This window comes from Rasamsonia emersonii (assembly GCF_000968595.1).
Source record: "Rasamsonia emersonii CBS 393.64 chromosome Unknown ctg1118621760094, whole genome shotgun sequence".
Taxonomy (NCBI): domain Eukaryota; kingdom Fungi; phylum Ascomycota; class Eurotiomycetes; order Eurotiales; family Trichocomaceae; genus Rasamsonia; species Rasamsonia emersonii.
In genome coordinates this window covers 99331-111586 of record NW_013563193.1, presented here as the reverse complement: position 1 = coordinate 111586, position 12256 = coordinate 99331, and the positions used below count along the sequence as shown (strand labels likewise).

At 45.9% G+C, this 12256-nt stretch overlaps 3 protein-coding genes across 3 annotated transcripts; all 3 read right to left on the bottom strand.

The window, feature by feature from the left end:
• Positions 1 to 1414: 1414 nt before the first annotated feature.
• On the bottom strand, positions 1415 to 3109 carry T310_4064 (uncharacterized protein; the record flags this gene model as incomplete). Its single annotated transcript, XM_013473058.1, has 8 exons — positions 1415 to 1427; positions 1503 to 1551; positions 1614 to 1628; positions 1769 to 2014; positions 2054 to 2235; positions 2535 to 2587; positions 2728 to 2804; positions 2938 to 3109. 8 exons carry the CDS (start codon positions 3107 to 3109, stop codon positions 1415 to 1417), a joined length of 807 nt encoding a protein of 268 aa, XP_013328512.1.
• An 853-nt stretch (positions 3110 to 3962) lies between these two features.
• On the bottom strand, positions 3963 to 8032 carry T310_4063 (uncharacterized protein; the record flags this gene model as incomplete). The annotated part of the gene is made up of 11 exons (XM_013473057.1): positions 3963 to 4288; positions 4372 to 4463; positions 4546 to 4663; positions 4732 to 4948; positions 5011 to 5069; positions 5128 to 5212; positions 5394 to 5757; positions 5895 to 6070; positions 6132 to 6310; positions 6374 to 6989; positions 7112 to 8032. The coding sequence occupies 11 exons, from the start codon at positions 8030 to 8032 to the stop codon at positions 3963 to 3965; spliced, it is 3153 nt and encodes a 1050-aa protein (XP_013328511.1).
• Positions 8033 to 8423: 391 nt separating this feature from the next.
• On the bottom strand, positions 8424 to 9158 carry T310_4062 (uncharacterized protein; the record flags this gene model as incomplete). The annotated part of the gene is made up of 3 exons (XM_013473056.1): positions 8424 to 8606; positions 8648 to 8760; positions 9020 to 9158. 3 exons carry the CDS (start codon positions 9156 to 9158, stop codon positions 8424 to 8426), a joined length of 435 nt encoding a protein of 144 aa, XP_013328510.1.
• Positions 9159 to 12256: the final 3098 nt, after the last annotated feature.

Below are 12256 nucleotides of genomic sequence, written 5' to 3'. Positions count from 1 at the left end.
GCTGCTGCGGAGGGTCACGTGGGGCCCTGCTTCCCCGGGATGCAGCGTCGTCGAGCAGCAATAGTAATCGTGCATTATTCGCCTGCAGGCAGGCCTGTCCGGGGATGCAGGCCAGGAATGGGGATCCGAGCATGCAGCACGGAGCAGAAGTGGACACTTGTTCGGAACCCCTCAACCAGGCAGGCAAACACGCAGCAGCCTCCGTTTCTCTCCCCGTACCCGCCCTGTGCAGTCCCCATTCGCAACTCCAAAATCTTCGAGAATTACGACCGCTACGATCAAATACTACGATTGACAGGGAATGGAGTGCGCTACATGGAGTGTCCTCTTCAGTCGATGAGAGTCGTTTGAGTCATTCGAATTTACACCTCCAGATCTCACGCTGCTGAAAGCTTAATATTCAATGACGGAGTCATAGGGGAGGCCAAAATTCGTTTTCGAATGCCTTCTCGCTTCTGAATACGCCTGATGTGTGCGCGAGAATTCGAGGCTACGCAAAGACTGTCGACATAAATAAACAGACCTCAGTGTGTGGAGAAGTTTGCGGGGTTGCAGAAGCTAATTCGGGTATCCACGCGGTTTGGGGAGAACTGCCAGTCCAAGGCTTGGCTTAAAAGGTCTGTCTCCCTTCCCAAGTTCCTGCTGGGAGCGTCTGCGTTTGTCAGAATGAGGATGCGCCTATACCAAACACCCGGGCCTGGTATTTCTCTCAGGAGTCTGCAGAGTACGGAGGAACTCTGGGTGACGCCGGAGAGAGCGTGGGCAGGCCGTGGTCTTTGACGCCAATTTAGTGGCCTTTTCGCCTTGATGCTGCCACTTTACAGATGCATTGAACTAGTTATCTGCCAGGATAACACTAGTCCACAAAAACTAGAGCCCGTTCTTCGAAGCGCCTTGGAAATTTAGTGAGCGTTTCCTTGGGACCATGGACGTATCTATAAATCGTATACATACTACTGTATACAAATTGCTGACAACTCAATATAAAGCTCCCTGATGTTTTCTGATTACTATTCACCTTCACATTCTTATTCTATGAAACTATACAGTTCGCAAATTGTCTGCTTTCTTTCCAGCTGTACAGTGTTGGTGCATTGGGGGATAGTGTAAGGGCGGAGTGGTATAACACGGCCCCGGGGAGACCTCTCTCTTAGAAAAACAACCACCTTCTTGCCAGCAGTGAGACTTTGTACCTAACGACATTTTGTGCCTTCATTACTGGAGATCTTTGCTTATACTTTTGCTAGTGAGATGGCCTTTGCTGTAGGGAGAGCCCTCATATATTAAATAGTGATTTGAGGGTTCATATAGGGATGATAGGGGAGTGTCAAGTCTCTTCTGTGCCCTTTCTTATTTACTAAAAGCTCTATGCTAAGGTCTCTCTAGGTGAATTAGCCACTTGCTAGAAGGGCTTTCATCCTGCAGTACTGCAAGATCAGAGAGCATCCCATCCTTCAACTTCTCGGCCTACTCACTTAGGTGAAGGAGCCTTCTATACTCACCCTATTTTAATAGGATCTCCTACTTTCCCATCTATTTTATAGAAATTTCCTATTTTTAATTATATAACTAAGAGATTATTAACGTAATTCCCGGCCGCTCCGGACACCCACCCGCACCCACAAATTCTATACAGAATTTGAAGCTTTATTATCTACCAAAAAAACAGCAATTATTTACAAAAATTATGAATTAGAGCGATTAGGGCATCGAGTCCGTATATGCCCAATAGTTCCACAGTTAGTACACTTTGGCGGCGCGCACGTACGAGGTGCCGAAGGCGCCTCCGCGGCCGGAGCGGCCACACCCTCTGCCATCTGATTTTGATCCAGAATTTGACTCTGTATAAGATCCTGAGCTTCTTGGACTGTAAAACCTCCTTCATGGGATATTTGATTGGTCGATCGTTTACGCTTCTGCTTCTGCTTCTCATTTGCAGCCCGTAGATCATGATTTTCCTTTACAAGAATGACAGCACTATTTATGGCTAATTCACAGCCCTTAATAAGCTGGTCTAAAGCTGCATTTGTAGGGCTTAGAGGGCTCTACGTACGCCGTTTTAGTAAGGTCTTGATCGTAGCTGCCTGATGCTGTAATTCAATAATATTATGAGGCGTCTCTGGCACCCAATTGGTCGGTATAGTGCTGGCACGGCTCCCAGGTAGTGTAGGGGTCTTAGCTGTATATTGAGCTGTAGAAGGACCTGATCTGGTTGAAATGGCACTAATCCAGTTGCTGCAAAGCCATTTTTGATATTCTTTGATTTAAAAGCTTCCGTATGAGCTTTTTGGTATGCTTCAAGGAAATCCAACTTGTCGATATGGTTAATTCTAAGCTACATATATTATGTTCCATAAGGCGGCCATATGCGCGCTTTATTAGAACGGCAAAACAGCTGACATCGAGAGGCTGTAGGAGATAAGAGGAATGAGGAGGCAAACAGATCAGTATAATGTTATTCTGGGCACAGGTGTGATCGAATTGAGGCATTAGATGGCTGCCATGCCTATTGAGGACTAATAGTTGGTATTTACCCTTTGTCTGAGCATTCGTATGTAGGATGAAGTGATTTTGAAGCCATAACAGGCTAATCTTGTCCGTAGTCCACCTATTAAGACTTTTCTTGATTCTCTAGTCGCGTGGTAAGCCCGTCTTATACTAAGCTTGTTGATGCTTCTTTGCTTTAAAAATAATACATGGTGGCAGTACCTATCCTGCCAAATTGACCGATTCAATAACTGTGACCCATTCCTTATTCCCCGGCTGTAGAAGAGGCGGATGACCAGATGTCTCTGCTCCAGTAACTACTTTTGCAGTAGCAATCCATTGCAAAGCCTATCTCATTAACATTGTAGATATCCTTAATAAGGATTCCATATTGTTAAATAGTGCTTTGTACGCAGTCAAACCATTTATTAATAACCTTTAGATCCTCACATTTGGCACGATAATAGTTATATTGTCGCCAATATTGTGTTTTAAGCTCCTTATGGCAGTTGATAAAGGTAGAAACCCAATTCTTGCCAACATGGAGGTGAGTATCTGCCGGACTGCGCTCAGAAAGCAAAATATTGGCCATATCTTGTATAGCAGCTGGCCGAGGAGGCATTCTACGCCTATCCTAAGATAATATCCATTGTAGAAGCGTCTCCTCCTCAGTAATTGTTAATTTATAACCAGTTGGACGTCTCTTAGTCTGTGAAATTGTGCTGCGGAGTCGCTCATGTAAAGTAGAATGAGGAACACCATATAAACGCGCCGCTGCGCGAATAGTTAGCGGTTTCTCGCGATTTTTTATAGCAGAAACAGCCAATAGGATTCGACCTTCTTGCTGCACCAAATTCTTTGATTTTTGACGCGTTTTTGGTGGCATGGTGGCGCGTTGAGATTGAGAGATTCTGTATAGAATTCGTGGGTGCGGGGTGGGTGTCCGGAGCGGCCGGGAATTACGTTAAAAATAGTAATATTAACTTTTCAAGAAGACTATTCCTAACTAGTATAATACTATACTTAAATTAGATAAGGCTATTCTCAAATACGAAGGTTTTATCATAAGACTTATATGGGATACTGTATTCCCTTCCCAATATAAGATTTTCCGTAATGGGAAATGGGACAGGGATGGGAAGAGTTTTTCCTACTTTTAGGGAATGGGATATTCCCATCTTTCACCCCAATCCCATCCCGTAAAGTCTTAGCATCCCTTGGGAGAGGAATATGACGCCCCTCTTGTCCCGTGGGAAGTGACAAGAACCCCCTTGGGATCCCGATTTCCTATCCCGCGCTCGGCCTAGGGATGACCCAAAGGAAATAAGGTTGCAGCTGCAGTGGAGATGCTGTCCTATATGTTCCTGTTGTGCTGGCCCAATGAGCAGTCATGTAATGTAATTTTGGCAGGGAACAGCCTAGATTCAATCTGCTATATATACCGCCCTCTCCACAGAGCTCCTTGGATATCTACCTCACTCCTCGCTATTCCTCACCTCCTCTACAATCCTCTTAGCCGTGTCCAAGACTCTGCTTGTCTTATTGATCTTCTTCCTCAGTGTCCTTGCGAACGCTGGTGATTGTCCCGCTTCCGTTACCTCGCCTTCGGTAGCGACGACGGCCCGCAAGTCTCGGGCGATATTGTCCACCTCCCGTTGGATGTCCTGCCGCAGAGCTTGGAACGTCGCTCTCACCATGGTATTGTGTTCTGTTTCAATGATTCTCGATAGGTTTGTGAAAAGTCGCGAATGCATCAGGTGTTCATGCATGATGTTTATGCGACGGCGATGGCAACCGTTTCCTGAATGCCATAAGGATAGTCAGACTGAAGGAAGAGAGATTGGTGCAGTATTATGTTGGTTATTAATATGCAGTGCAACATACCGGACTGTCGATTGCAGGCCGCATAAGTTTTACGCATGAGATCTGCCATGTAGGAGCTGTCATGGCCGCGGAGGGCGTCCTTCTGAATTTCGCTAATTAATGAGTTAGCAAGATAATATCATGAGTATGATAAAGTAGAGTGAGGTGAGATGTGATATTATCACAATATCGTACGTTATGTTGTCCATCAGCGCTTCGAGGGAACGATGAAAGATATGCAGTATACAGTCCTCCCGTGATTCCATGTTAGTGAGGAGATTTTCTAAAGCCTGAGGAGCAAGGTTGATGTGCTCTGGAAAATAAACACAGCGTATGAAGTGAGCTTTAATCAACAAAATGTTAGAAGGGAGAGGTGCTCACCTTTCAACAGGTCGCAGATTGACTGGAAGAGGTCTGCCGTTGCTTCTTCTAACTGAGTCTTCTGCAACTCTACCCAGTCCACTACTGACTCCCATCTTCCCTGCAACTCCTCGCGCGCTTGTTCGAGAATTTCGTCATTCCAGCAGCGACTGCCGACAGCTTTGGTGGACCAGGTGCCGTAATTTCGGCAGAATGCAGCATAGGTCATATGATGCCACTAGATGAACAAATTCATGGTCAGGCTTTCAATGTAGAGGTTGTGATATGGATTGGACGTACTCCCGCCCATTCCTGACTTATTTGAACTGCGCCATCTCTCCAATGGCCTCGGCGATTATCTGTAACAATGTGAGATCTATAAAGGGTCTAGCTCAAAGGATCGGGAGAATCACTCACGAATTATGTTTGTGACAGAAGCAGCAAATTGTTCTTCTAATTCACGTTGTACTCTAGAGATATCTGAATGACGGGAAGTAAGTCTCTAGTTATGGGTCAGAGTAAGCTTTTCTCTTATCTGTGTATAGGTGGCTGTATCTTGATAGCTCTCTCTTATCAGAAACTCGGGGCAAATATTTGGAGTAGCGATCAGGCAGATGGCGTGTGGCACCATCAGATGACTAGACAGGTTACTCAGCCATGATAAGACGAAATTGTTTTCCTACCTGACGAAACATCTCTTCGCACTCAGTCAGGACTTGACGAAGGGTTGCAGCCCTCTCTGCTGTGACTCGATCCGATCCTGCCAAAGCCCATTGATTGAGAGATCGCAGAAGAGTCGGGGCCTGATGTTCAAGAAACGCCGCTGTCGCACGGAACTGCGCCTCTGCTGGGACTGATTGACAGTAACGACGTAGTTCACGGACACCACTGAGCCCAATATACGCTTCTGCGCGCTCACGACTGTCTTCACGGTGCTCAGAGTAAAGCCGGTTGCTAACACAAAATACCCTGTCTGCGTCTGTGTACTTTTCAAGGAGACTCTCCGTCACTTGCTCGTTGCGTCTTTCGATCAAGAACCGCAATAATCTGTCCATGATGTTAGTAGAGGAAAATAGGGTTCGATCCATGGAGAAACAAGTACTCGAGCTCAGAATGTTCCTTGTCTTCACTACAGCACTATCAGTGTGTTGTACTTCATGGTGAGAAGCCGGTCGAGAACCTACAGTAAACGACTTTCTTTTACTGCAAGTCTCATGCTTTCTGCCTCAGTGACTCTGCGTCTGCGAGATCTCGTGACAGCGATATCGCGGTTTAAATTTTGAATGCCTCTTCGAAGTTTTTTTATGTGCTCCTTAATGTCAGGGGGAGAACTGCGCGCTGTTTCATCGGGGTTCACATCCTAGGACCTGGTGAGCAAAATAAAAAAAAGGCACACTTTGAGAGACTATTGTATGGCGTACCTCGGATCTTGTGCAAACGATTCGTAGCCGTTGATCACTATCGCACCTCCTGATAATATCAGGAATACTTTGATCCGTGATACAACGAGAGATCTTTGTCACTATAAAGACCTCGTCACAGCTATGACGAAGATACCTCTCGGTAGCCCTCACCCTCGCAAAATTCAGATCTCGGAAGCCTAGAAGAAGGAAGTTTGTGTTAGGTTTATAAAACGGCTTGAGGCGTAATCAGAGCTGCTTACCAGGTAAATCTGCCAATATCAAGCCTGTGCGAAGTATCGGTGATCGAAGGTACACCCTATTCATATAATCAGAGATCAGTTGCACAAGTGAGAATAAACGGGAAAGGTAATTAGCAGACCTGATCAGCTTTATAAAGGGCCATATCGCTGGTCTGTTCTCACCTGGGGGATCAGTTGTGAGCGCGTCAAGAAGGTCTCTACACTCGTCAAGGTCGTTTGCAGTGACAGAATACTGAAGTGCATCGGCCCCTCCCGGTCTATGGATAAATCCAGCCTTTGCCCATTCTTCGAGTTGTGTCAGAATGGCCGCTTCTGCTCCATCGGCTTCATCAGAGAGATATTCGTGGGTCAGGCCTGGCTGGTTGCGGAAGAGAGAGTGGAGTGTTTCCCATGCCCTTGTGGATGTCTCTCTTATCTGCTGTTGCTCTTGAACATCTGTGACCTCACGATATGTGTCGGTATAATATTGTCGGAAGCTCCGCAGCAACTCTTCGAGAAGTTCTTTCACTTCGTTGTTATCCATGTAGTCAACCTCAATGGTGAATGGGTGCCGATGATTCTGGCCCAAATTTCGAAATTCAGTCACGACGCAGGTACAAGCGGCGCCATCTCCGCTCTGCACATTTCCGTCAACGTCAGCTTGAAAATAGCCGAGAAATATAAAGGAAGATACGCACTGAACGTGCCAGGCCTTCCTGGTCAAGGAGAGAGTTGACGAGAGAGCTCTTTCCTACATACGGTATGAGTCTTTTCAAATTCAGCATGACAAATAGCGGAGACACTCTTACCCGCTCCTGAATCTCCAATGAATCCCACAGTACGCGTTTCAGGATACTCAAACCGACTGAAGTTTTTGACCTGCTCATAGAGGGCATAAAAATCGGAGCTTTCGTCATGTGCCAAAGGGGAATCTCTCATTGTATTTTCGAGCTTGGTGAATCTGTTTTTGACTTCTCTTAAAGCGTTTTGTAGACGGTTGTTGTAGATACGGGCTCTGGGAAGTCGCTCTTGCCGAACGTCGTATAGGTGCTCACTTCCCCTTTCATGATCACTATCGTGATCCGTCTCTTCTACTTCTCCCTCTGAGACGGCAGGAGAAACGTCTCCATCCGACTCCGCTTCATTTCCTTCAAGTTCCAAGTTTTGTAGACGGGCAGCCACACTAGGCGATCGTGACCGCTGTAGGAGATGCTGCAGAGAACCATTGCGAGACTGATCCACAGAGGGTCTAGGACTGGGATTTGGCGTAGCATTGTAGAGGCCCGCATAGGTTGATACAGTACCGTTTGGAGATAAACCAAGACTCTGTGCTCTCTCCTCGCGGTCTGTCGGAGAATTGTCCCGTGTTCGTTCGACACTGTCCCAAAGTTGTAGGTCCGACAGGAGACTCCTCGCCGTAGAAACGCTTGTCCTTTGAATATCCCAGTGTCCCAAAATCCCACGTGGTTCCGGACTCAGGTCGATTTTCTCATCTTCGGAAGACGACGGTGTCCATATTTCGGTAGTAGATGAACCGGAATAATGAGAAATCTCGCTGAGAGGCACTAATTGCCCAGTGAAAGAGCCTGGATGGTTGGATTTGCTACTCGACGTATGTGAACTTGCATTTCTACCAGTTCCAGCAGGCCCACTCCTGCTGGAAGATGCGGTGCTGGACATCGCGAGATATAGAATGGAATTTTCAAAGAAAAAAAAAATACTCCACAAGATGCTAGTGATACGAAAACCAGACGCTGGTCAATTGATTTAATTTGGTGGATAGCAGAGAGATAGCAAGGCTGACATTGGCGGTGTATTTATAGTGGTCATCTTGGATGGTTGAAGTTGCTGCGCCGCATCTCTGCAGACCCCTCACTCGCTTCACCACGTTTGAAATGGACAGGGGCTCTCACCAGTTTGATTTTATTGATTGATATTACCGATCTGAGTACAATACACCTAGTGCATTATCATATGCAGTGAACATGGGTCATCTTGCCAACGGCCGTCCCTTTCAGTCTGGAGCGGTGGTCGATCGTTTGAATCCTAAGGAAGCTGAGACATTTGCTGATCAAGAGTCCTTACGAACCATAGGATGACAGCCTAGCAGAAGAGATAAGTTATAGGAATTAGCGCCGGGCTTAACAAGACCCCTAGTTGTACCCCCACTGTACCCAATATAGCGAACTGCCGGGCGCCTATCATAGGCGCTAACTCTTCCAGATTGGTAGCGATTTACTGCCATAACCTGGTTCTAATACAATGACTTATCGAGATTCTGTCAACCCCACATACAATGACTTGCAGGGTGAGATGTTCTACTAGTGAGTACAGAGTACACTCATCAACGTTCAGGGTGAAAGTTTGAACGCTTATAGTCTGCCTGCTCATCTCAGCCACACATAAAACTAGTCAGCCTTGTTGAGGTTAATAAGTTGTGAGTTCCTAGTTTGGTTTGTGCACAAGTCTCTAGGATGTGGCGCAGTAGTAACATGTGATGAGAAAATCCGCGTCAACATTAACTAGGTTCCCAACTGGCCCAAAAGGAGAGCTGACCACTAGGATAGACTTAACAGCATAGAGTTGTTGGTCACATTACGTATGCCCCTTAGTTAGGTATGTATGTATGTACAATACGTCAATAATAATCCTCGAGTTTGGACCAACACCTAGGCGCGCTTGGAATCCTGAAAGGGGACACCTCAGAAGCTAAGCTTCCATAGCCTTCATGATTGAAAATGATCGATGATTGCTCTTCAAGTCCATTAGAGACTGCTTTAACCTGCTTGAAATTTCTGGGAGCCATGGAGACTGTGCAGAAAAGGCTTCTGAATGTCGAGAGACTTATATCACGATTATTTTTGCGTCATAACCACAAAATATAATTGCTCATTAGTGCCTACCCAGCTAGACATTTATCTGAAATAATGCAAAATGGAACACATTAGACAAACAGTTATAGAATCCCCTCATCATCAAGACCTGAAGAATGAGGAAGAATTGACGACAGCCACAGCTCCTGGCCACCAATTACAGATCACGTCTTCGCATAGTCGTAGAACTCCTCGTCAAACAACAATGCTGACTCTAACTAGCCATCGGTAGGATTCTACGGGAAAACAGCACTTCAAGCTGCTTCTAAAAAAAAATTGGGGGGTGGGGGGCAATGGTTGGGCAAGAGCAATAATCATGTAGAATCGTGCGGGATCGTGAAAATAAATCAGGATGATGGATAGTGTTGGTAAACCTGGTGGGGGAAAGCAGATTTATATATAGCGGCCACAGAAATCGGTTTATCAACATGCAGCGAGGCATCCTGGCGCCATTCCCAAATGGGAGCGCTAAATCTGAAAAGGAAATCCGGCGTCACCCCAGTGTACAGAGTAACTCTGGGTGACAGCAGAAATGGTGTGAAAAGCTGTGGCTTTTGTATTGAATTTTGTGGCCTTTCTAGCCTAATGTTGCTGCTTCATGGCTGCACTTAATAACAACTCCTAACCTTCCTAACCTTTTTAACCTAGGCTAGCGCTATAGATATCCTTGTTTATAGCACTAGGAGAAGTATATGAAGTATTAGCTAGTGCTTCTATTATAAGTCTTACCTAGTTAAGTAGGTATATAATTAGGTATATAGGACACTAGTATTAGTTCTAAAAGTATGTTTCTAATTTAACTCCTAACATTTGTAGACCTTATAATTTGTAATCTAATATCTTTGTAGCTATTTTTATTAGGTTAGGGTAACTATTATTAAATCTAGACTTTATATAAAACAAGACTCTAAGCCCTCGATGGAGGGGCGCTGAGGTGCAAGGTGTTCAGAACGCTCAGAAGAGGGGTAGAGCGGGGTAAACAAAGAACCTGACGCCTAGTATATAGAATCCCCCTCCTAGGCAACCTAGTACGAGAGACCAGCAATCCATTCTATTTGGATTCCCACCTACGTTCTCATACCAAGCCCTCGTATCTTGTCTAGTCGACGGCGTATCGCCTACTCCACGACAGCTAAGTCGTAATCGTTTTGTTTAAATTACCGTCCTTCACACTTACTCCTTAAATTCCTGTTGGCTTAACTTATCAGAAATAGGAATTTCCCTTCCTGTTTAGGACTTTCCTGATTCCCTAGGGATTTTCCTAATTTCCTATGGTAGGATGGGAAATTCCCTGGATGATATTATTACAGGACACGATTTTCCTTTAGATTATATAGCAGGGAGGGGAATTTCCTCTAACGTGCTTACTGTGGGATGGGAATTTCCTGATGAATTTATAGCTAATATGGAATTTCCTTGAAGGGAAACAGGACAGGAATGGGATGACTTTATATTAAAATTAGGGAATGGGATATTCCCATCCCTTATCCTATAATATGGAATCCCATCCTGTACGGTCTTGGCATCCCGTGGGAGGGGATAACGACCCCCCCCCCCCCCTCGGGATCCCGATTTCCCGTCCCGCGGTCAGCCTAGGATAGACGCGCCTCCCTTCGTAGGGAGTCGTAGTTGCTGGTGTTCTTGATTGTATTTAGTGGCCCTGCGTATTTCTTTGCCGTTTTCGTTGAATGTTGCAGCACCACATGCTTGGTTGATGGGTCGTCAGTCCCATCGGCCGCTAGAAGGCCAACTAGTACCGCGTCTTCGATCTGACCTGGGCGAACTTCGGGCAGAGGAGGGACATCCAGTCGCCGGTGGTCATAAGGATTTCTGAATCTCGGCCTCGGCAAATTCCACAAGAAGAGGATTTTGTACGGGATGAACAGCTGCCATCTAAGCAATTCATATGGCCATCAGCCAATATACTCCTGAGAGGAATATAGAATATCAAACTTTGAAGATGTCAGCCGAATGTGACACGTCTCAACCGAGTAAATCCGCACCGAGTATGACCAATACAAAGAACACCGCTCCGAAGCTGCCAACCCCAGAGATATGTCTATATAGAATTAGGCCTCCGAGGGGTCTATAAGGAAGAGCGATCTCTACGAGGTAGAGAGAGAGACGAGACGTCAATCAGATTTCTGAATTTGGACCGATAGAGCCTAGAGAATCTCTGACAGAAGAAAAGCCTCGCGCGGCAGAGAAGAGAGGCTCTGCTAGGTGCAGATATGAGGCAAAGAAGCAAAGATTTCCCGAAATTGTTCCAGGAGATCATACTAACCACGGCCTATGAATCCATAAGATAAGAGAAGACAAGGTCTGTCAAGGCTTGCCAGATAGAAACATGAGGCAAGCAGAGGATCTCTATCAAATAAAATCAAAGTTGCAAGACGACACGGGCCAGAGCCTATAATGAAAGTTTTCGGTCGCTTCAGAGATACATCTAGTATTCGACTGCATCCTTTCTGAGTACACAATTAGGAGAGACGAGGGAGTGGAACATATCAGTACGAGTCGTCCCATTGATCTGGCCTCATCTTTCTTGTCACTTCTGAGGCACTAATGACTGTATGAGTAGCGGCTTACAAGGCCTGATCGAGTGGCCTTCAAGGGTAGCCTACCCGCTCCAGGTTCTGGTCTACCCGCACCCACCAGTGAGTATTCGGCATTTCATCTAACAAATGGTTAACAGTATAGGCTCACGTCAGCCATGTGGCCGAGCCGATGTATTCGGTTAAGCTGATCACCCTAAACTTTATACCCAAACCTAGGTAGGTAATACCTAGGAACCTACTGCATACCAACGATTGCTCTTTCCAGCAGAGGTCCTGAAATTCTTTCATGCTTTCTTTCCACCTGGCTTTCCTCACTATCGTCGCTTCCATTCCAATCTGTGAATAACATCTTCGAAATGGATTTACTGAGGAGACTTGTTGGTCGCGGAGCCGACGCTCAATGGACCAGTTCCAGCCCTTCCTGCAGTCAGCGAGAAAGCTCTATCATGGGTGATTCGATTTCCTTGATAGTT